This window comes from Callospermophilus lateralis, chromosome 5 (assembly GCF_048772815.1).
Source record: "Callospermophilus lateralis isolate mCalLat2 chromosome 5, mCalLat2.hap1, whole genome shotgun sequence".
Classification (NCBI taxonomy): Eukaryota; Metazoa; Chordata; class Mammalia; order Rodentia; family Sciuridae; genus Callospermophilus; species Callospermophilus lateralis.
Genome location: NC_135309.1, coordinates 74,814,016 through 74,835,128, shown reverse-complemented (window position 1 = coordinate 74,835,128; position 21,113 = coordinate 74,814,016). Strand labels below are relative to the sequence as shown.

At 36.7% G+C, this 21,113-nt stretch overlaps 1 protein-coding gene across 2 annotated transcripts; it reads right to left on the bottom strand.

Moving 5' to 3' along the window:
* Positions 1-587: 587 nt before the first annotated feature.
* Cdc23 (cell division cycle 23) lies at positions 588-21,068 on the bottom strand. Of its 2 annotated transcripts, none has more exons than XM_076855999.1 (16): positions 20,890-21,068; positions 20,730-20,802; positions 16,099-16,236; positions 14,911-14,953; positions 14,285-14,390; positions 13,824-13,956; positions 12,163-12,340; positions 11,980-12,077; positions 11,738-11,825; positions 4,479-4,632; positions 4,248-4,367; positions 3,855-3,930; positions 3,471-3,532; positions 1,945-2,023; positions 1,749-1,868; positions 588-1,543 (listed from the first exon to the last, which is right to left on the bottom strand). In XM_076855999.1, the coding sequence occupies exons 1-16, from the start codon at positions 21,054-21,056 to the stop codon at positions 1,373-1,375; spliced, it is 1,806 nt and encodes a 601-aa protein (XP_076712114.1). In that variant the 5' UTR covers positions 21,057-21,068; the 3' UTR covers positions 588-1,372. The 2 variants fall into 2 exon arrangements, with proteins under 2 accessions (XP_076712114.1, XP_076712115.1); XM_076856000.1 differs by having other exon boundaries at positions 11,744-11,825.
* Positions 21,069-21,113: the final 45 nt, after the last annotated feature.

The following is a 21,113-nucleotide window of genomic DNA, read 5'->3' as shown; positions in this document are numbered from 1 at the left end:
TTCCCCACACCTTTTGTATTATAATCACTTTTGTAATCTCATGTTTTTTCACTCATGGTTTCTATGTACACAAAAAAGTTATATTAAATAAAGATTATTGTTCACATTTTTTATTTAAATATCAAATTTAGCAAAATCATTAAAACAAATTATTAAAAGGGCAGAAAACCTGGTACTCAATGTCATTCTGGCCCCTAAGAACTTTGCATAGAAATGGCAACGAAGACCAGGAACTAGCATATACCAAGTCTAAGGTTTAATAATAATGAATTCAAGTGATATTAGATAGTCTACATGTTTAAATATAAAATGAGTATCATACATTAGGAGGTAAAGAGGTAATAAAAATGTTCTGGGAACAAGAGAAGGAAAACTAGATCCTGAGCCGAGAATGGTTCATAGCATCTACAAGTTCATTATAGCTGACATCACAGTCAAAGCATATTACCTGCTAGTGAACATGTGCACAGATCTGAAATCCTCCAAGAGCACCACAAAAATGATTCCCTTTACCTAGTCTAGACAGGTAAGGCTGACAAAATGTATTCTTTTGGAGATAGGAAGGAAAAAAACAATTATATCAAAAATTTATTAAAACCAGCATGAATTAAGTTTATTCTCAATATAGTCAAAAATGTTATTTTCAAAAGTCCATGAATTATCTGTAATTCTTGCTTTGCTTTGGTAGAGGTATAGCTAGTGCTATAGCCATCTTTGCCCTTAGGAAGGGTCATTAATAGTTCAAGTGGAGATTTTTTTGCCCTTCAACCCTAGTAAGTTACTTCCAGATTCCTTTTCAAAACTGTCTTGAAGAATGTCTCCTAGGTTAAGAACAAATGTATAGCTCCACTTTGTTTAAACCTAATCTCTAATATCGGAATAGGGATCGTAACTCAGCAAATTCAAGGAGTCACTTCTGTCTAGTGCCCTGACTCTTTCCTAGGGTAGTTAGTGCCCTTACTGCCAGAAAAGGGTAGAGTGGCAGATTTTCTCTCCCTTTCTTGCCTGTCCCACTCCCAGCAGCATTAAAACCTTGTTCCTGTAGCATTGCCTGTGCTAAAGTGCTGTAAAAGGTATGTTTTAATGGGGGTGGAGAGAAAGGGCACTGAGAAGAAGGCCAAGATTGACAGCCACTCTGAATAGAAGGAAGATAGAAGTGCTTCTGCTTCTAACTGGCAAAAGACAGAATCTGTTTCTGCCAGTATTCTTCTATCTGCCTCTGAAGGTAATTATATAAACTGTCCCCAAGGAGCTATTTCCATCTATAGAAACAAAAAGAGCTGCAGTCCTTGGAAGGACAGACCTGGCCATTCTTTACATGAAGGTAAGGCTTAATATGGGTCTAGAAAAGTGCTAACTTGAAAGTAGCCAACTATGGTGTGACAGAAGACAAGTTAAGTGGAGAAACTCTGCGTGTGGGGGTGTTATTAGCAGACAATGAAGCAGGGAGAAAAAAGGGAGCAGGCATCTCGCCCGTGGGAGTTTCCCCTTGGTTCCGAAGCTGCAAGATTTGCCGGAGCAAGGCTTTACCTTCTTCCCGGGTCTGAAAGAAAGTCAGGCAACTGTTTCAAAATATATTCAAGGCTATTCTCAAAAACAGGTTATTAAGACAACGATGATATACAAGTTCCACAGATCAAAGAAGGCTTTCCACTGATATTCATACCCACTTTCCACCTATACATCATGGTAATGATCATACATTCTAGCCTCAAATCCAAACCCTTTACGAAAGAACTGATACGTACATCATTGAATGCACAACACTTTTGGGCACAAGTTGAAGCTTCATCCCACAGCTTGCACTTAAAATAGTATTGGGCCAGATAGCGGAAAGCAGTGCTTTCCTCCAAGTGTTCCACTATTTCCTAGACAAGAAAAGCAGAAATGTCTGAGATAGTAAGAATAAGACTGGCAACACAACTCTCATGTTATGACACATACCCCGCAGGAATAGATATCTTGGATATATTTGATATAACACTGGGCAGCCTGTTCGGACTCAGTCAACTGTTCATGAAGCCTACAAAAGAAAATTGGCTTTAAATACAAATCAGACCTCAAAGCAAATGAGTGACAAAAAAATAAGTAAGTTCTAAAAAAATGACAATACACACACAAGTACAAATTTTGACATAAATGACACAAGACCCTGAAAAAGTCTTAGTACCCACAAGATGTTACGGTTACTATAATAAAGTTTAGATTCAGGGGCTGGGAGTAGCTCAGTGGTAGAACACTTGCCTAGCATGCATTAAGCCCTGAGTTTGATCCCTAGCACAAGGGAAAAAAAAAAGGCTGAGGATTGGGGGTGGGCAGTGGGACATCTATTATCCCAGCTACCTGGAAACCTGAGACAGATGGATCTCAAGTTCAAGGCCAGCCTAGACAACACTGTCTTAAAATAAAAAAAAGGTGTGTACATAGCTCAGTGGTAGAATGCTTACCTAGCAAGTGTGATGCCCTGGGTTTGATACTCAACATGGCAAAAACCATTATTTTACCACTACCAACGGAGGGAGAGTTACGAATAAATATTTAAACTGGGTATATAATCTCGTAAAAATTCCCTGGTAATACTGAAAATGAGACTGAAAAATAAACCAAGCAATTCAGATTTAAGAATCTATAAATAAACTGGGAGAAACTAAATTGCATTTAAATACCTCTTTTCCAACTATTTTGAGCTATTACCAATTTTTCCTTTGAGGGAGATTGATCCTTAACGTAGTTTTCCTAGACTGCTCTAACACAAAAATGTCATTTCTCTCTCTTTTCTTTTCAATTAAAAAAAAAAAAAACCTTTATATTAATTTTTTTATGTGATGCTGAGGATTGAACCAGTGCCTCACACCTCGTGAGGTAAGTAAGTGCTCTACTACTAAGCTACAACCCCAGCCCTCTCTCTTTTTAAAATATTTATTTATTTTTTTTAGTTTTAGGTGGACATGATATCTTTATTTTATTTTTATGTGCTAAGAAATGAACCTAGTGCCTCACGCATGCTAGGCGAGCAAGCTACCACTTGAGCCACATCTCCAGCCTTCTCTCTCTTTTTTAAATGCAGTGCTAGGGATCATATGTGCCATTTAAGCACTCTACTACTGAGCTATATCCCACCCATCCATTTACTTTTTTCAATTCATCTTGATCCCTTGCCTAATAGGGAAAACTATTTCCCCTTCAAAGAGGAATGACATTTTCGAGATTCAAATTCCCACACTCATGTATGACAATGGAAGGGCGGGAGGCTTTAAAACATGCAAGACCCACGATCCTAGAAAAGCCAATAGAGGGGCTGGGATTGTGGCTTAGCAGTAGAGTGCTGTCCAAGGCCCTGGGTTCAATTCTCAGCACCACATAAAAATAAACAAACAAAATAAAGGTATTATGTCCAACTACAATTAAAAAATAAATATTAAAAAAAAGGACAACAGAAATATCAATAGTATTTCTCTCCTTTCACTCACTTTGCCAGTTTCACCAGAGCCATTTTCTCCACATCTCCCACAGCATAAGCTCTCCAATAACACTGTCAAAAAAAATTAAACCAGTTACTTTGACCATCATCCCATGTGCCATCATTAATCACATAAAGGGAAAGGTCCTACAAGCTTCCTAGGAATTCAGATTTGCAAAATACAAGACATTTTTGCCATTTCTAATAGGTTCAGGCTATAAACAGCATTCCCACTAATGATCTCAGCACACCTTTTTTTTAGCCTATGCACCTGTAAATATTCAGACTTTTCCTTACACATAGATCAATATAAAGGAAAATTAGAGCATATAGCCCAATCTTTTTCTAAACAGCAGATTTCTACTCAAATTCTCTAGACCTCAGTTTCAGGTACCTTTTTGGCTTCCACTAGTTGATTGAGTTTCTCATAACATTCTCCTAATGCAACCAGCATACGAGAATCATTGGGCCTAAGAAAAAAGAGGAATAGGTAGTTTGTGCAAAGACTTTATTGATAACTGAAGTCTTCCATTGAGGAACTAGCACCACTATTTCAAATCTATGCAAGGTTTGACCTTTATTCTAATACTTCATATAATTAGGTTACTTTGTGTTCATAAATTGTACTATTAATCCATTAGTGGAAGAGATTAAATAAAAATGACCAAACAGCTTTAGCAAGCTTAAATTCAGGTCTCCAAAAGCCGAAACCATTCTCTGAGATTCATGAATAGCTACTGAAACAGCCCTTCCCACACCAGATACATTGTAAAGTGACCAGACTTACCGAAGCTGGTGGGCCCGTCTGTAGTAATATAGGCAGTAAAATGGCATCTTAAGGATTTCATAGGTCTGCCCAAGGCCATACCAAGCTCTGTAGTCCCGCTTGTTGACCTCAATGGCATGTCTAAGAAATGAAAATGAAAGAATGTTAAGAAAGCATAATCAAGGCTAGAAACTTGCAGGCTCAACTGAGGCTCCTAACACAGCAATCCTCAACCCCCAACTAGATGCTCACCGATAAGCCTGGATAGCAGCAGATGTATTTTTCATTTCCATGTACTCATGCCCCATCAGTGTCCAGGCCCCAAGATACCGAGGATTCAACTTTAGGGCTCTCTGGAAATATAAGGCCGCTTTCTCATGCTGAGAACGTAAACTATAATAATTGCCTGATTTAAAAAAATAAAAAAAATTATATTTATATATATATATTTATATATTTATATATATATATATATTATATATAAAGGCAGAAGGGTAAAAATAAGTCTTCTAAAATAACATTCTACCAGGTAAGCATGAAACTTTGCAGAAAAGCCAAATTTTAAACAAGGGGAATATTATCATTCCCTTAGCAAATATAGTTAATCTATCACAAATTCTGGTTAACACACACACACACACAAACAAATGTGTTCCTGCTGGGTGTGATGGCATGAATCTATAATCCCAATACCTCAGAAGGGTAAGATAGGAGGATCTCAAGTTTAAGCCCAGCCTAGGCAATTTATCAAGACCCTGTCTCAAAATAAAAATTAAAGGGCTGAAGATATAGCTCATAGGTAAAGCACCACTAGGCTGAATCCCCTGTAGTATAAAAAATAAAGTTGTTCCCAAATACTGCAAGTTTTTCTTCATTAATCTCATCTGGAAATAGCATTTATATACTCATTTTCTTAATATAGTATATGAAATTTCAATAGTATACTTTAGCTTGGTGGTTTTCAAACTATATCCCTTCAAGCCTAAATTTGTAAGGAAGTATCCCTAAGGGTTAAAAAAAAATAGAGCTCAGAGAGTTTTCCCTCCTCAAGAAACAAGGCAGTTCTAATCACTTGTTCCAAAAACAGCAAGCAAAAGACTTTAGTATTCTGGGAAAGGTTTTATTTTAAGAACCTAAAAGCCATTCATCTTACATCAGTGGCAAATAGATAAACAACAGTGGTATATCCAAACAATGGAATATTACTCAGGAATAAAAAGAACTACTGATATCTGCAACAACATTGATAAACTTCAAAAACATGCTAATTCAGAGAAGTCAGACAATAAGACTACTGCAAAATTTCATTTATATCAAATTCCTAGAATAGGCAAAACTACAAACCTGGAAAATAGAAATGTTTGCCAGGAGATGGGAATGGGACCAACTACAGACAAGATAACTTTTGGAGATGATGGAATATTATAAACTGGATTATGATGATGATGATTCCAAACTGTAAATTTATAACTCATTTAACTGTAAACTTAAAATAGGTAAATTTTATGCTATGTAAATTATACCTCAATAAAGTTATTTTTTTATATCTTTTAGTTGTAGTTGGACACAATATCTTTATTTTATTTATTAATTTTTATGTGGTGCTGAGGATCGAACCCAGGGCCCCACACATGCTAGGCGAGTGCCCTACCACTGAGCCACAATCCCAGCCCAATAAAGCTATTTTTTTTTAAGAAAGAGAGAGAGAGAGAGAATTTTTTAATATTTATTTTTTAGTTTTCAGTGGACACAACATCTTTTATTTTTTATTTTTATGTGGTGCTGAGGATCAAACCCAGCACCCTGCACATGCCACACGAGCGAGCTACCACTTGAGCCACACCCCCAGCCCCAATAAAGCTATTTTTTTAAAGGAATAAATTAGAGCTATACCAAGACTTGGTGGAATTTTCATGAGGTATCTAATGAGAAAAGCAAAATGCAGAACATTAGTATAAAATTTGATCCTACTTTTGTTAAGCAAGTAGCCCATTATACCCTGCATATATGTATATATTCTAATGTGGTATGAGAACATGTTAATACAATAACTTAAGGGTAAAGAATGCAACAAGCAAAAAAAAAAAAAAAAAAAAACCTGTACTTAAAAGAATGTCCTTTATGGGCGGGAGTTGTGGCTCAGCTGCAGAATGTTCGCTTAGCACATATGAAAGGCCATGGGTTCGATCCTCAGCACCACATAAAAATAAATAAATAAAATGAAAGTACTGTGTCCAACTACAACTTAAAATTTTTTTTAAAAAAGTCCTTTATATATTGTATTAATTGCATGTGCACAAATTAGATTCAAAAATAGATTTAGATACACAAACACACACACATTTACACATACATACACTTACAAGAAACATAATAAACTACCAAGTAAAAAATAGAAATTATGGAGTAATTACATAATGTGATTCCATTTTGATAAGCTAACCAAAAAACCCCCAAGTCTTCCATTTATGTCTTTTAAATCTGTCTAGACTCAAGCCTTTTAGTTTGATTAAGGAGAAATCAATTATATAAATTATCTGTACTCTATACCTAGTTATTTAAGTTTAAACTCAATTTCATGTTCATCTAGGAAAAAGCGGGATGGAGGACTTTATGTCCTACACAAAGATATCTTTGCTTCTGCCACTGACTCAGATTCAGAAATGGAAGCGTAAGCAGATCTAGGCAGAGTGCCCAAAGATGAACTTTTGTAATAAAGAAGAGGTAGGATAGTGACAGCAAGGGTATGAGACTCAGTAGTTAAAGAAGTCAGGATAACAAAGAAGATATTAGGGAGGACAGAACTAGCAAGTTCTGCATAAGGATTAAGTAGATGTAAGAGCTAAAATGTACTGAATGATTATAATTTTTCTGGCAATTTACAGTATTGTAAGTTTTGGATATGTATTTATTTTTTAAATCTTTACAACTACATGAAAGAAGGTTTTATTTATTATTCTCCTCTTATAGATGAAAATACTAAAGCACAGAACTCTGTCCAAAGTCAGCTACTTAGTATCAGAACCTAGTGAGGTACAGTGGCCCCTGCCTGTATCCCACGCAGGAGGCTCAGGTAGGAGGATCACAAATTCAAAGCCAGCCTGGGCAACTTAGTGAGATCATCTCTCAAAATAAAAACTCAAAAAGGGATGGGGAGGGCTGGGGTTGGCTCAGACGAAAAGTGCTCGCCTAGCATGCGTGAGGCACTGGGTTCGATCCTCAGCACCACATAAAAACTAAATAAAGGTATTGTGTCCACCTAAAACTAAAGAATAAATGTTAAAAAAAAAAAAAAGGCAGGGGCGGGGGAGGCTGGGGATGTGGCTTAGTGGCAGAGTGCTCCATGAGTTCAATCCCTAGTACAGGGCAGGGAAAAAAGTATCGGAATCCAGATTTAAACTTGCACAGTCTGGGCTGGGATGTAGCTCAGTAATACATTGCTTACCTAGCATGTGCAAGGCCCTGCATTCAATTTTCAGCACCACAAAAAATAAAATAAATAAACTTGAGCAGTCTGGGTCTAGAGTCCAAATCTTAATTATGCCAAGATATACATATAATGCTGGCTCTTAGAGAAAGTGACTGGGACGCCTAAACAAGTGCAGAAGGAAACAATTCATATCAAGACGTAAAAGCAGAAGCAAGGACTAAACCATTCTTGCCATCACTCTCCTCTCAGGTTGTTTCATTCTCTCAAGTCCTCAGTTTCCTTTTTTCCTCTCCATCCTTCTTTCTCCTTTCCACTTTCTCTGTGCTGGCTATAATATGAAAAATGAAGTTCATTTTTTGTCATACCTAATGTTCCCTATTCTTAAATTTTTAAGGTAGGTGGGCTGAATTCCACAAACATTTATTGACTATATATCAGTAATTTTGCTGGGCATTATGGATATACTGAGGGAAAAAAGAACATTTCATTGAATGATTAAAAATAAAACAAAAGCATGGGCTGGGGTTGGGGCTCAGCGGTGGAGCGCTTGCCTGACATGTGTGAGGCACTGCATTTGATCCTCAGCACCACATAAAAATAAAAACAAATAAAATAAAGGCATTCTGTCCATCTACAACTACAAAAAAAAAAAAAAAAAAAAAAGAAAGAAAGAAAAAAGAAAATAAATAAAACAAAAGCAAAAAAACCCAAGAAACTCCTTAATCATTATTCTTCTTAGGCATATCTCCCCCACCCCTTTTTTTTTCTTAAAAGGTCTTTTATAGGGGCTGGGGTTGTGGCTCAGTGGTAGAGCGCTCACCTAGCATGTGCGAGGCCCTGGGTTCGATCCTCAGTACCACATATAAATAAATTAATTAAGTAAAGATATTGTGTCCAACTATAACTAAAAAATAAATATTTAAAAAAGGTCTTTTAATATGGCAAAATATTAATATCTGATAAACCTAGGGTGATTAAATCTCATATACAAAATCACACATACATTCATATATACATGTAAAAAGTCTGGAAGGACATACTGAAAATACCAATTGCAATTATCTCTAGAACTATATTAGGGTTCTCCTTTGATTTCAAATGGTTTCAAGTCAATAGGTTAAAAAAAAAAAGGAATCATTCATTATCTCCTCTACCTCTATTTTCTTTCATTATGTAAAAGTCACTATTATCAATCTGGTTAACCAATCACCAATTCCTGTTCATTCTACTTCCTAAATATCTTTTAAGTCCAATAGCCTCTCCACTCCTCCTGCCAATGTGTCAGCTTAGGCTCTCATCATCTCTACACAAGAGTCTCCTAGCTGGTCTCTCTACCTCTACTCTTGCCCTTTTTCTAATCCTCCCAGCACAATTGTTTCTGGTTGTTACTCCAAAATAAAAATCTGACCACTTTCATCACTCTCTAGTTAAATCCTCCAGAAGACACCTATTGGGTACAAAAGGCTACCTGAAATTTGTTCATTCCTACCTCTCACAAAATGCCCAGGCACAATGAAATATTTTCAGATACAATGTCTGTTACCTCTGGTCAAATGATACTCTTCCTGAGTCAACCCTTCTCCTCTCTTCTTGAATTCTTTTGTTCCTGCCCATCATTCAAGTATCACTTCTAATGAGCCTTCCCTAATCACAGACTGTAAATTAGATACCTTTCCTGTGTACTCCCTTAGCATCCTGTGTTTACTTCAATTATAACATTCAACCTGCTGATAGTTGTTTTCTTATTAGTCTTCTTCAGTAGGCAATTAGGGTAGGTACTGCAATACAAAGCATAGTGACTTGGCACACAGAAGAAACTCAAGAGACATTTCTAAATAAACTGGAGTTCCACCCTTACCTAATGTACATTAGAGTTCATTCAAAGTATTCTGATATTGAAAAGACCATTTGTTCTTTGCCTATTTGTGTTCCCAAAGGACTTACTATATTTTTGTTAATATTTACTTTGCTTTATAGACCATAATTTCAAGAGCTAAAAGTATTTAATCAAATGACTGATGAACTGAAATTTCATTAGTTTATTAATAACATCCTGACCTAGAAAGGTACAAATGTATGATCTTGATATAATGTGACCAAAGACCCAGGAACAGATATTCCTTTCATCTTCAGAAAACAGAGTCTTTCAATCAGAACCCACCATGCTTACTTTCTCCAGGAGTAGTCATTCACTTGTCTATATCCACTGATTATCAGGCCACATAGTATGGCCTATACAGGGTTATGGTTCTCAACCCTCAAGAGGGTGTTTGGCAACATCTAGAAATGTTTTTACTTATAACTACTGGGGAAAGGAAGTTACCAGTACCTAGTGGGTATAAGACAAGGCTATGCTAATACCGATGATGCACAGGACAGCCTCCAACAAAAAAGCTATCCAGCCCAAATCATCAATACCGTAGAGAAGAGATGGTCAGGTACAGGAAAATAGACACGCTCATCTCTTTTCATAGGACTGGAAATTCTAACACACTTTTTAGTCATATTAAAGTATAAAACAAACACACACACCCTTGATCTAGGCTTTTACGATTAGGAACTTATTACACAAAAATAGGTTCAAGCATCCAAAAACAAATGTATATGCATAAAGATGTTTCTTAAAGCAATTTTTATTTATATTAACAAAGACTAGTCACAACTTATATTATAAAAAATTACTAAATAAAGCCTGGTATGGTGGTGCATGCCTGTAATCCCAGCAACTCCAGAGGCTGAGGGCAGGAGATTACAAGTTCAAGGCCAGCCTCAGCAACTTAGCAAGATCCTCAACAACTTAGAGAGATCCTATCTCAAAAACAAAAAATAGGGACTGGGGATGTGGCTCAAGCGGTAGCGCACTCGCCTGGCATGCGTGCAGCCCGGGTTCGATCCTCAGCACCACGTACAAACAAAGATGTTGTGTCTGCCGATAACTAAAAAATAAATATTAAAAATTCTCTCTCTCTCCCTCCCTCCCTCCCTCTCTCACTCTCTCTTTAAAAAACAAAAAAATAAATAAATAAAAAGGACTAGGGATGTAGCTCAGTGGTAAAGTACCTCTAAGCTCAATCCCCAGTACCAAAAAAATAAAATAAAAAGATGGGGTTGTGGCTCAGTGGTAGAGCGCTTGCCTAGCATGTGTGAGGCACTGGGTTCAATTCCTCAGCACCACATATACATAAATGAATAAAATAAAGGTCCATCAACATCTAAAAAAATATTTTAAAATAAATAAATAAACAGACTAATAAATAAATAAATAAATAGGGCTGGGGATGTAGCTTAGTGGTAGAGTACTCCTGGGTTCGATTCCCAGCACCACCCCCCAAAAAATAAATCAATAAACAAAATTATTAAGCAGAAATATTTAATAGAAATAGATAATAAGGAGCTGGGGTTATGGCTCAGCGGTAGAGCACTCGCCTTGCATGTGCAAGGCCCTGGGTTCGATCCTCAGCATCACATAAAAATAAATAAATAAATAAAGGTTATTGTGTTCAACTACAAATAAATAAATGTTTAAAAAGAAAGAAAGAAGAAAGAAAGAAAGAAAAAATAGATAATAAGATGCTGAGGGCTGATGGCATAGCTTGGTGATAGGGTGCATGCTTAGCCTGTGGAAGGCCCTGGATCCAATCCCCAACACCAAAAACAAGGTACTATCATCAAAAGTAAAACAAATCAAAATGTACTAATATGGAAAGATGACAAACATATATCGTTTTAAAAAAAAAGCTACAAAGCAGTATTTACACAAAAATAGGTTATTACACAAAACTTATTACACAATACCTAGTGGATATAAGACAGGCTAATACCAATAATGCAGTATATAGTATAGTATATATAATGATTAGTTTTTACACACTATAAACACACACATATTTTTGGCATTCACACAAAAAACATTCTGGAGTGAGTGACGTTCACCAAACAACCTTAGGGTGGGATAACAGTAAGTTTTCATATTCTCTGGTTACATAATTTTCTCATCTTTGACACTTTAATACTGCTGTTATTTTTACATTCGTGATATTTATAACAAAAATAAGTCTTAAAAGAAAAAAATGTACTTAACTCTTACCAATTACACAGCACGTTTCTACACGGTATTTGTCAATTTCACAGAGGTTATGAGCCAGATAACTCAACTCAGATTTCATGCTCTGGGGAGAAAAAAGAAAAAAAAAAAAATCTAAGTCATGGAAAAGGGTTCTCTAAATAATTTCTCTTATAGCTAACACAAACAGGTAACAATCCAATCCAGGAGACTAAAATACAAAAGAGCTTAATCAAACCCAAGCAAGAGAAGCAGCTTACTCTGACATAAAGAAGGTTGGAGAATGTGTCCATATTTTCAATCCTGTAAGGGTCTTGTTTCCTTAGCTCATTGAAAATGGAAAGGGCTTTGTCAATATCTGCAGAAAGAACATAGCAAGTTCAGAAAACAACACAGTGCACCTATCAGGGTCTGAGGGTATTTCATTGTCCTTATTCACTCACCTCTGATATTGTGATAGGCAACTGCAATTTGGGAAACAATATATGAGCTTTTAGAAAAGCCCACATCAATGAGATTCTGATACTTTTGCAGGGCCTCCTCTATCAACTGCAACTCTGTGTATATATGAGCCAGAAAAAACTCTTTCATCCAGGTGTCTGGCAAAGACAGGAACTTCAGCTGGCAGCAGGAGAGAGAGGGACACACTTAATAAAATTTGACCTCTCTCCCAAATGAAAATCAAGGAACGATCTTTATTGTCTAAAGGGATTTACCACTAAAATTTTATTAAAGCACCTAATAATGAGTACAGGGTAATCCAACTAAGTGAATATGGCTTATAAGCACAATTAGGGAAGAATGATCTACTGAGAATTTTAAAGAAAAGGTGAGTCTTAGAGAATGGGTAGGGTTTAAATAGAGAAAAGGGGAAGGAAAATTAAGAAGATAACATTCGAGGCAAGGGCAACAACCTAAGTAGGGCCAAAACAGATATGATGTGTGTGAATAAGATGAGGAAACTAGCTTGGTTTGAGGAAGCTATATCCAGAAAAAGAGGAAAAATAAGATTAGGCTGGTAGGGTAGATCCTACCATGCAACAGATAATGGGGTACAACAGGAAACTACTATACATTTCTGCCAAGAGAATGACATGATGATGTGTCATTCATGCCAAGAATAAATTTTGAAACAATATGTAGGATGACTTTGAAATGTTAAGTGTAAAATGGGAAAGCCAGAGATAAAGTATCTATTACTTATAAGTAATTCAAATTTGAGATAACAGAGATGACAAAGAGAACCAAGACAAAGAGATGTACACAAGAAAGCAATCATGGCACTGTCTCATGATTGACTAGATTAAGGAAAATAAGAGAAAGGGAAAGACAAATAAATATGACTCTGAGGTGTCAAGATGTGAGTGTCTTGAGAAATAGCAAATGTAGTGAGATATCAAGATAGCAAGAATAATTTGGTAAGCAAGATGAGAAATTTGGTTTTGCATATTTTGAGTTCAGAGGTAAAACTTTCAGTGGAAATCCAGGAGGTAATTAGAGATAGGTGAAAATAAGTAAACAAAGGTCAGATCTCAGACACAGATTTTTAGCATAAATCATTACTTTGGCTCTTTAAAGCCAACAAAAGGAATTGTGTTGTTGCTTCCATTAGCCACTGAAGAATAGCAGAATGAACATCATAGACAAAGTCTTCTAACAGTGACTAATAAAGCAATTGCAGATAATAAAGCAGTTTCATTTACATTATTTCACTAATAAATTTCTAAATATTTACAGAATCCATGATATCTCAAAAGAGGCCTGAAAATGTTTTAGTATAATCCTTGATATCAGAGAAATCTTTCCTATAGTATCACTAGAATTAGAGGAGAAACTATAACACTTATTCCATAAAACAAGTTATAGGAAAACTTGAATGTCAAAACATGAATACAAAAAACATTCCAATATCAATGGATTTGAATCCAACAGCAGCTACTGAGCAAGATCTAGTTATCATCCAATGAAGATCTAAATTCTGAAATTGTGACAGGGACTAAAGACACAGCAAAGAGTTAGCTAAAGAGGTCATATGGGCAAAACTTCACCACCCCCCAATTACATTGGAAGCAGAGGGATCTTCACAAGGATCATCTCAATTTACCATCTCTTTGTCTGTGATCAGGTTACAGAGTTCTAACCAGGCTCCCCAATGCAAAGGCAAAACATGAGTAGCCTCCACAAACACATCAATGGCCTCCTTTACCAAGTCCAGTTTTCGAAGCACCACACCATACCTGGGAAAGAAGGAAATAATCACAGGAGAAGTTAATGCTTTATAATATCTCCCCTCTACTCAAGAATATATTATAGAAACTGGGTGCACTGGCATAAGTCTATAATTCCAGCTACTCAGGAGGCTAAAGCAGAAGGATCACAAGTTGGAGATAGCCTTGGGAACCTAGTTAGACCTTGTCCCAAAATAAAAAAGATAGCTAAGGATGTAACTCAGTGGTAGAGCACTTGCCTAGCATGTGCGAGGCCCTGTGTTTAATTCCCTGTACCACACTCACTCACACACAAAAAAGATATAGAAAGTTCCAAATTACTATAAAAACCACTTACAGATAAAGGCCAAATCCATCAAGTTCCCGAGCTTGATGCTTTTTGCTGAGCTCTACCCTCAATTCTCTAAGAGCCTCATTTTTCACTTGTCCTTTCTCCAGGGGACCTAGGAAAGAAACAAAGTCTCTGATCTAAGAGAAGGATGCTGGCTTTCATTTTCATAGATGTATATATTCCCTTTAGTTTCAACTGAAGGCTATACTTGAAACCTCCAGCAAATACTCATTAGTGTCCACTGATATCTTACATGTTCCGTTTACTTTATTCTAGAAATTGCAGCTAATAATGGGTCTGTAGACCTACACCCAAATAGTTGTTGGGTTTTTAAATTTGAATTAGTTATCATTGTCTAAAAATCAGAAGCCTCAATTAAAAATCTGAGTTTTTAGCTTCAGGAAACAGAGAAGGGCCAAAGGAAGAAGGCCCTAATAACATCAGGCCCAGAGTGCCACAAGGCAGCCCTCAGCTGAAGCTGGGTGCCAACAGGGTACATGAGATAAGCCATGTGCTCTGCAATTTGCAACAATGCATCTCAGTCCAGTTATATTACCTGACTGGATCCAACAGGCACTTAAATCTGCAATGCTACTTTTTAATCCAAGAGATAAGAGAAAAAAAATTCATACCTAGGCTATCAACAGTTTCATCATCCTTCTTTTTCTCTCCAGACTGTAAAAGAAATTCAACAAGCAGGTAGGTCTTTTTTCAATTTATTCTGAAACATGTTTTAAAACTACCCAAGAGTTCAAGTCCAACAAAAATGGCATCTGCTTTTGGTCATTAATTTCAAACAATCATTTGGGGGCTCCCACTGCCTAAATGTGGGATACTTTGAGTACCAAAGTAGTTCAGTAAGTACAGTAAATAATTATAAATAATTAAAAATATAGGAATCCAGCCAGGCTTGGTGTTACAAGCTTATAAACCCAGCTACTTGGGAGGCTAAGGCAGGAGGATTGCAATTGGAGGCCAGCCTGGACAACTTATCAAGATCCTGTAGAGTGCTCGCCTCATACATGTGAGACCCTGGGTTCAATTATCAGCACCACATAAAAACAAATAAGTGAAATAAAGGTATTGTGTCTAACTACAACTAAAAAATAAATACTTAAATTTTTTTTTTTTTTTTAAGAGCAGGGGATGTAGCTCAGTGGTTAAGCATCCCTAAATTCAATCTTTACACCAGTAATGTAAGGATTACATTATATTATAAATGCTTACACTTGTAAATGTATATAATATATAAAGTATATATATATAATTTTTTTTGCAATGTTGGGGATCAAACCCAATCCTCAGCACCACATAAAAATAAATAAATAAATACATTATAGGCAAGCACTCTACCACTGAGCTACCCCCAGCCTTATAAAATATTTTAAAAGATCTGTTCACACATAAAATAACTAAAAAAAAAAAAAAAGTAGGAAAATACATTCATAATATTCCAGAATTAAATACTTGTATTGCCCTTTACATTTACAATTTAACAGCCATGCAACAAAACAACAAATGTACTACAAATAAAGTGAAAACTGAATAGTTTATTTATTGGTACTGGGAATTAAACCCTGAGGCACTGAGCTACATCTCCAGCCCTTTAATTTTGAGACAGGGTCTCACAAAGTTGCCAAAGCTGGCCTCAAACTTGTAATCTTCCTGACTAAGCCTCTCAAGTCACTAAGATTATAGGCATGCACCACCATCCCACACTGTTATAAATTTAAAAATCAACTCAGGCTGGGATTTTTCTATTTAATTCTAAATATGAATGCCTCACTGAAAGCAAAGTAACACCTTAAAATTGCCCTCACCAAATATCTGGAGTACATATATAGGAAATAGGCTTTCTTGCTATTACAGCCATGTAGGAAATGTGCTGCCCGGTCATATTCTTTAACATCAAAGTAGGCCTTGGCCAGGGTATAAGCATCCATATCCTGGGCATCCTCCTAGAAAAGAGACAAGTCCATGTAAATAACTGAAAATAGGACAACAAAAGTTCAAACATAAGAAACATATTCAGTAATTTCAAGATATAAGAAAAGTGTTTTTTTTTTCTATTTCCAGAAAGCTAACACATATGTAGATTTTTCATGCAGCATTTTTATATATGTACTACCAGGCAAGTTCTTTCTTTGGAAAGAACTACTTCTTTCCAAAATACTTTTCAAATAAAAAGGTGGTGAAAAAGACAAAGACACACACACACACACACACACACATTTTTTTTTTTTTTTAAATAACTAGGTATCGAATGTAGGGGTACTCTACCACAGAGCTACATCCCCAGCCCTTTTTATTCTTTTTTCTTTTTGTTTTTGTTTGAGACAGGGTCTCACTAACTTTTCCCAGGCTGGTCTTGAATCTGCAATCCTACTGCCTTAGCCCCATGTAGCTAGGATTACAGGTATGCATCACAAAACCTGGCAAAAGACAAAAATCTTAAAAATTAAACCAACACACATAGCTGGGTGCAGTGCCAATGCCTATAATCCCAGCAACTTGGGTAGCTGAGATAAGAATACTTCAAATTCAAGGTCAGCCTCAGCAATTTAGAGACACTCTGACCCAAAATAAAAAAATAAAAAGGACTGGGGATGTATCTCAGTAGTAAAGTGTCCCTGAGGGGCTGGGGATGTGGCTCAAGTGGTAAGCGCGCTTGCCTGGCATGCGTGCGGCCCAGGTTCGATCCTCAGCACCACATACAAACAAAGATGTTGTGTCCGCCAAGTACTAAAAAATAAATATTAAAAATTCTCTCTCTCTCCCTCTTTCTTTAAAAAAAAAAAAAAAAGTGTCCCTGAGATCAATCCTCAGTACCAAAAAAAACAAAACAAACCATTAAATCAACATACTCAGAAACTTATATTGTTTCTTCAAATGTCATTAGGAAGTTGCAAATGGTTTTGTGTTCAGGACCTGAATTCATTTTCTGATTCTTGGTCTCTGTTTCATGAGCATGCATTTTCCTTTTCCTTTTTCTTTTCTTTCTTTCTTTCTTTTTCTTTTTTTTTTTTTTGGCAAGTTTTGGGGGAGGTTGGAGGGGAACTGAACCCAAGGGCACTTCAGCATTGAGCTATAAATTTAAAAATCAACTCAGGGTCTCAACAGTCCATTTTATTTTTTATTTTTAGATAGGGTCTCACTAAGTGGCCCAGTCTGCTTTCAAACCTGAATTTTCCTGTCCTAGCCTCCTAATCACTGGGATTATAGGAGTGTGCCACCACACCTAGTTGAACATCTGTTCTTCTGTAAAGTAGAATAAGTAATATTGATCTTACAGATTTGATATGAGGAAAATGTGAAAAAGTCACTTAAAATATCATATGTGGCATTCTCTTCCTTCTCGTCTTTTAAATTCCTACATAAGTACAACATACAAGTGTGTGATCACTTATATTTTCTGTATTTCAACAAAGTCTTATCATATGTTAGCATTGTTGATAACATAAAATATAGTTATAGGGGCTGGGGTTATAGCTCAGGGGTTGAGCGTTTACCTCGAATGTGTGAGGCACTGGGTTCAATCCTTAGCACCACATAAAAATAAATACATAAATGAATAAATAAAGTTATCGTGTCCACCCACAACTAAAAAAATTATTTAAAAAAAATAAAATACAGTTATAATTCATAGCACATTTAAGTTAAAAACATAGTTACAAACATATTGGGCACAGAGGTGCACACCTGTAATCCCAGTGGTTCAGGAGGCTGAGGCAGGAGAATGATAAGTTCAAATCCAGCCTCAATAACTTAGCAAGGCCCTAAGCAATTTAGTGAGACCCTGTCTCAAAATAAAAAAATTTAAAAGGGCTGGCCTTCTCAGTGCTTAAATGCCCCTGGATTTAATTCCAGGTAACAAAAAAAGAAAAATGTATGATCACCCAAATTCTAGGAATGAGTTAACTAAAACATGAAAAACTTCATTTCTTCTTATCCATCTTGACCCAAATATCACCAGTACAGAAGTAGAATCACAACATATTTAGCATTTTCTTCACTGGATCAACATGTCCTAAATATTGCCATTCAGCTTAGGATTCTGAAGGTCCCTTTCACATTCTACTCACCAGCTGCTTATTTCTTTTCCACTGAACCCCTCCCTTCATTATGCACCTGTCTCTCTCTGTTTTTGCAGTACTAGTGCATTACACCTTGCCAAATAAGAAATAGTCACTGTTTTATAGTTATGAGAAAAAAATCAACTGGCATATTCAGGGAAAAATGGATAATGATAAAAATCATTCCAATTACACAACACTGTGCAAACATACATATTATAGATCATACACAAAACATTTATAACTCTTCACACACATTTATAACTCGGAAAGTTTTACTATTTTGCCAGGGCTGGTGGCACACACCTGTAATCCCAGCAACTCAGGAGGCAGAAGCAGTTTAAGGCCAGTCTCAGCAACTTAGCTAGACCCTCAGGAACTTAGCAAGACCCTGTTTCAAATTTTTAAAAAATTTAAAAAGGAATGGGAATATAGCTCTGTGGTAAAGTGCCCCTGGATTTATTCCCTAGAACCAAAAAATAAAAAAATAAAAAATAAAAAACAAACAACAACAACAACAAAAAATCCACAAAGTCCACAAAGTTTTACTATTTGAACTATATAGCTTTATATTTTCATTCTTGCTTATGAGAACCTAGAATGTTCTAATGAAGGTTACACACTATGTGATTCAGACGTATTTAGCATTAAAGCTGAGTTTTTAAGTAGCCACAGTTAGTACCAATCACATCATTTTGTTTTGTTTTTAGTACCAAGGATTGAACCCAAGGGCACATCCCAGCCCTCTTCATTTTTTAATTTTGAAACAGGGTCTCAAAGGCTGGCCTCAAATTTTCGATCCTCCTGCCTTAGCCTCCTGAGCTGCTGCAATTACAGGGTGTACCATCACACCTGGCAAGAATGTTTATATAACAAATGGCTACTACACAGATTTGAACACAGCAAAAGAATCTTCAATTTCAGTAATTCTTTGAAGACCAATGTTTTAAGGTTTACTCTAGTTTAAATTTTGGATCAAGGCTAAATGAGATTAATATGTTTCTCTGGCATTTTTTAGGGACACTCCCCAGAGAACACTAAATGCCCAACAATTTAAAAAAGAAGCTGCTAAATCAATATACTCAAAGTAAGCTGAAATTAACCAATAGCTAATATCACCCCTCACACCCTCACTCCTGCTTCTGGAGACTGAACTTTACCTCTAAGCCACAGCTCCAACCCTTTTATTTTGAGAAGGGTCTCACTAAAATGCAGAAGCTGGCCTGGAACTTGTGATCCTCCTGTCTCAGCCTCCCCAGTCTCTGGGATTACAGGCATGCAATACCCAGCACCAATAGCTATTACTTTCTAATAATTCAATAATGGTTAGGTTTCTGAAATGTCTATAAAATTCCTGTGTTATATGAACTGTTAGGAGCAAGGACTATTTTCTGAGGCTCTATGTCTCACCTGGCATTGTGCTTTATTACTCATTCAGCAATTTTTATTCTATTCAGGACCATCAATGTGCCTAGGCACTGTGACAATAATCACAGGGCAGTAAAAGCTAATAAGAGATATAAATCACACTGACTCAAAATAATCATACAAGAGTGAGTTTTACCTTTAATTCTAAAAAATAAAAATAAAAATTTTACCTCTATTGTCTTAATTAATCTTGAAAACCCAACTATTGTTAATATTATCTATAGATGGAAGGCTGTCACTTAGCATTCACTTGCCCACAATGATGATAGGAGCAGAGAACATGACTGGAATATAGATGCAAAATATTCACCCTACCAAGCCACCTCTCTCTTATGAATGGGAATGTTGAGAATACCTGATTTTACTGAGTCCGGTATTTACTTACTCAGTGCCTGATATTATCTAATTCCCTAAATTGTCCCCTCCCAAAGTAGTCATTATTATTCTCATTTTCAGATAAAAGAACTGGGCTCAGGAGGTTAAGTAAATTGCCAAAAGTCATTAGTTTTAGATTTGAACCCAGAGCCCACACACATTTTGCAATGCGGATCAAACAATACAGTAAGAATAGTCCCTAGTAATGTTTTGAACAACCAATAAAAAAAAAAAAAAAAAATAGTCCCAAGCTGTTGCGAAAACTTTTGCTTTTTCTCATCTCTGATATTTTCTAGGTTGGGCCACAAAACCCTAAAAGCTGAAATCTTAAGCAATTATTGTATACGTGGTCTCTCTGGCTTAAAGTAAGAGCACCACCAAAACCAAAAACAAAACGAAACACGAAAACACCACGGATAAAAACCACTTATAACACCCAGCTCTTTAAACGCTTGTATTCCCTCTAGCAAACACTGCTGCTAAACGGTTAGCTCCTCTCCAGGGACAGGGCATTCAATGTGCCTCTTCAAGCACATTGCTTTGGCGAGGATTGCTCACTGTGAAGATGCTCTTACCTCTGTAATAGGCGGCGGCGGCTGCAGCTCGGCCAAAGGCAACGCGGGGAGGGAGAAGGCCAACTCCGCGGACCTGGAACACGCACACAAACTGGATCAGCTTGAGAAGCCCCCAAGGCCAAGCATCCAAGCTTGGTCCCCTCCGACCCCGACATCTCACCATTTGCTACTGTGCAGCAGGCCCCGCTCTCGAGTAAGGCCCGCAATGAGCAGCAGCTGCTTTTTAATTTCCCGCAAATCTGAGAAATCTGCGTTCGTGGATAGGCAGGGCATCACCGTCGCCGTCGCCGTCACCGCCACCGGGACTATAGAGGTACTCGCAGCCATTTTCCTGACTCGGACCACTCCGACCAATCATCAGCAATAATACTTGCTTCCCTTGCT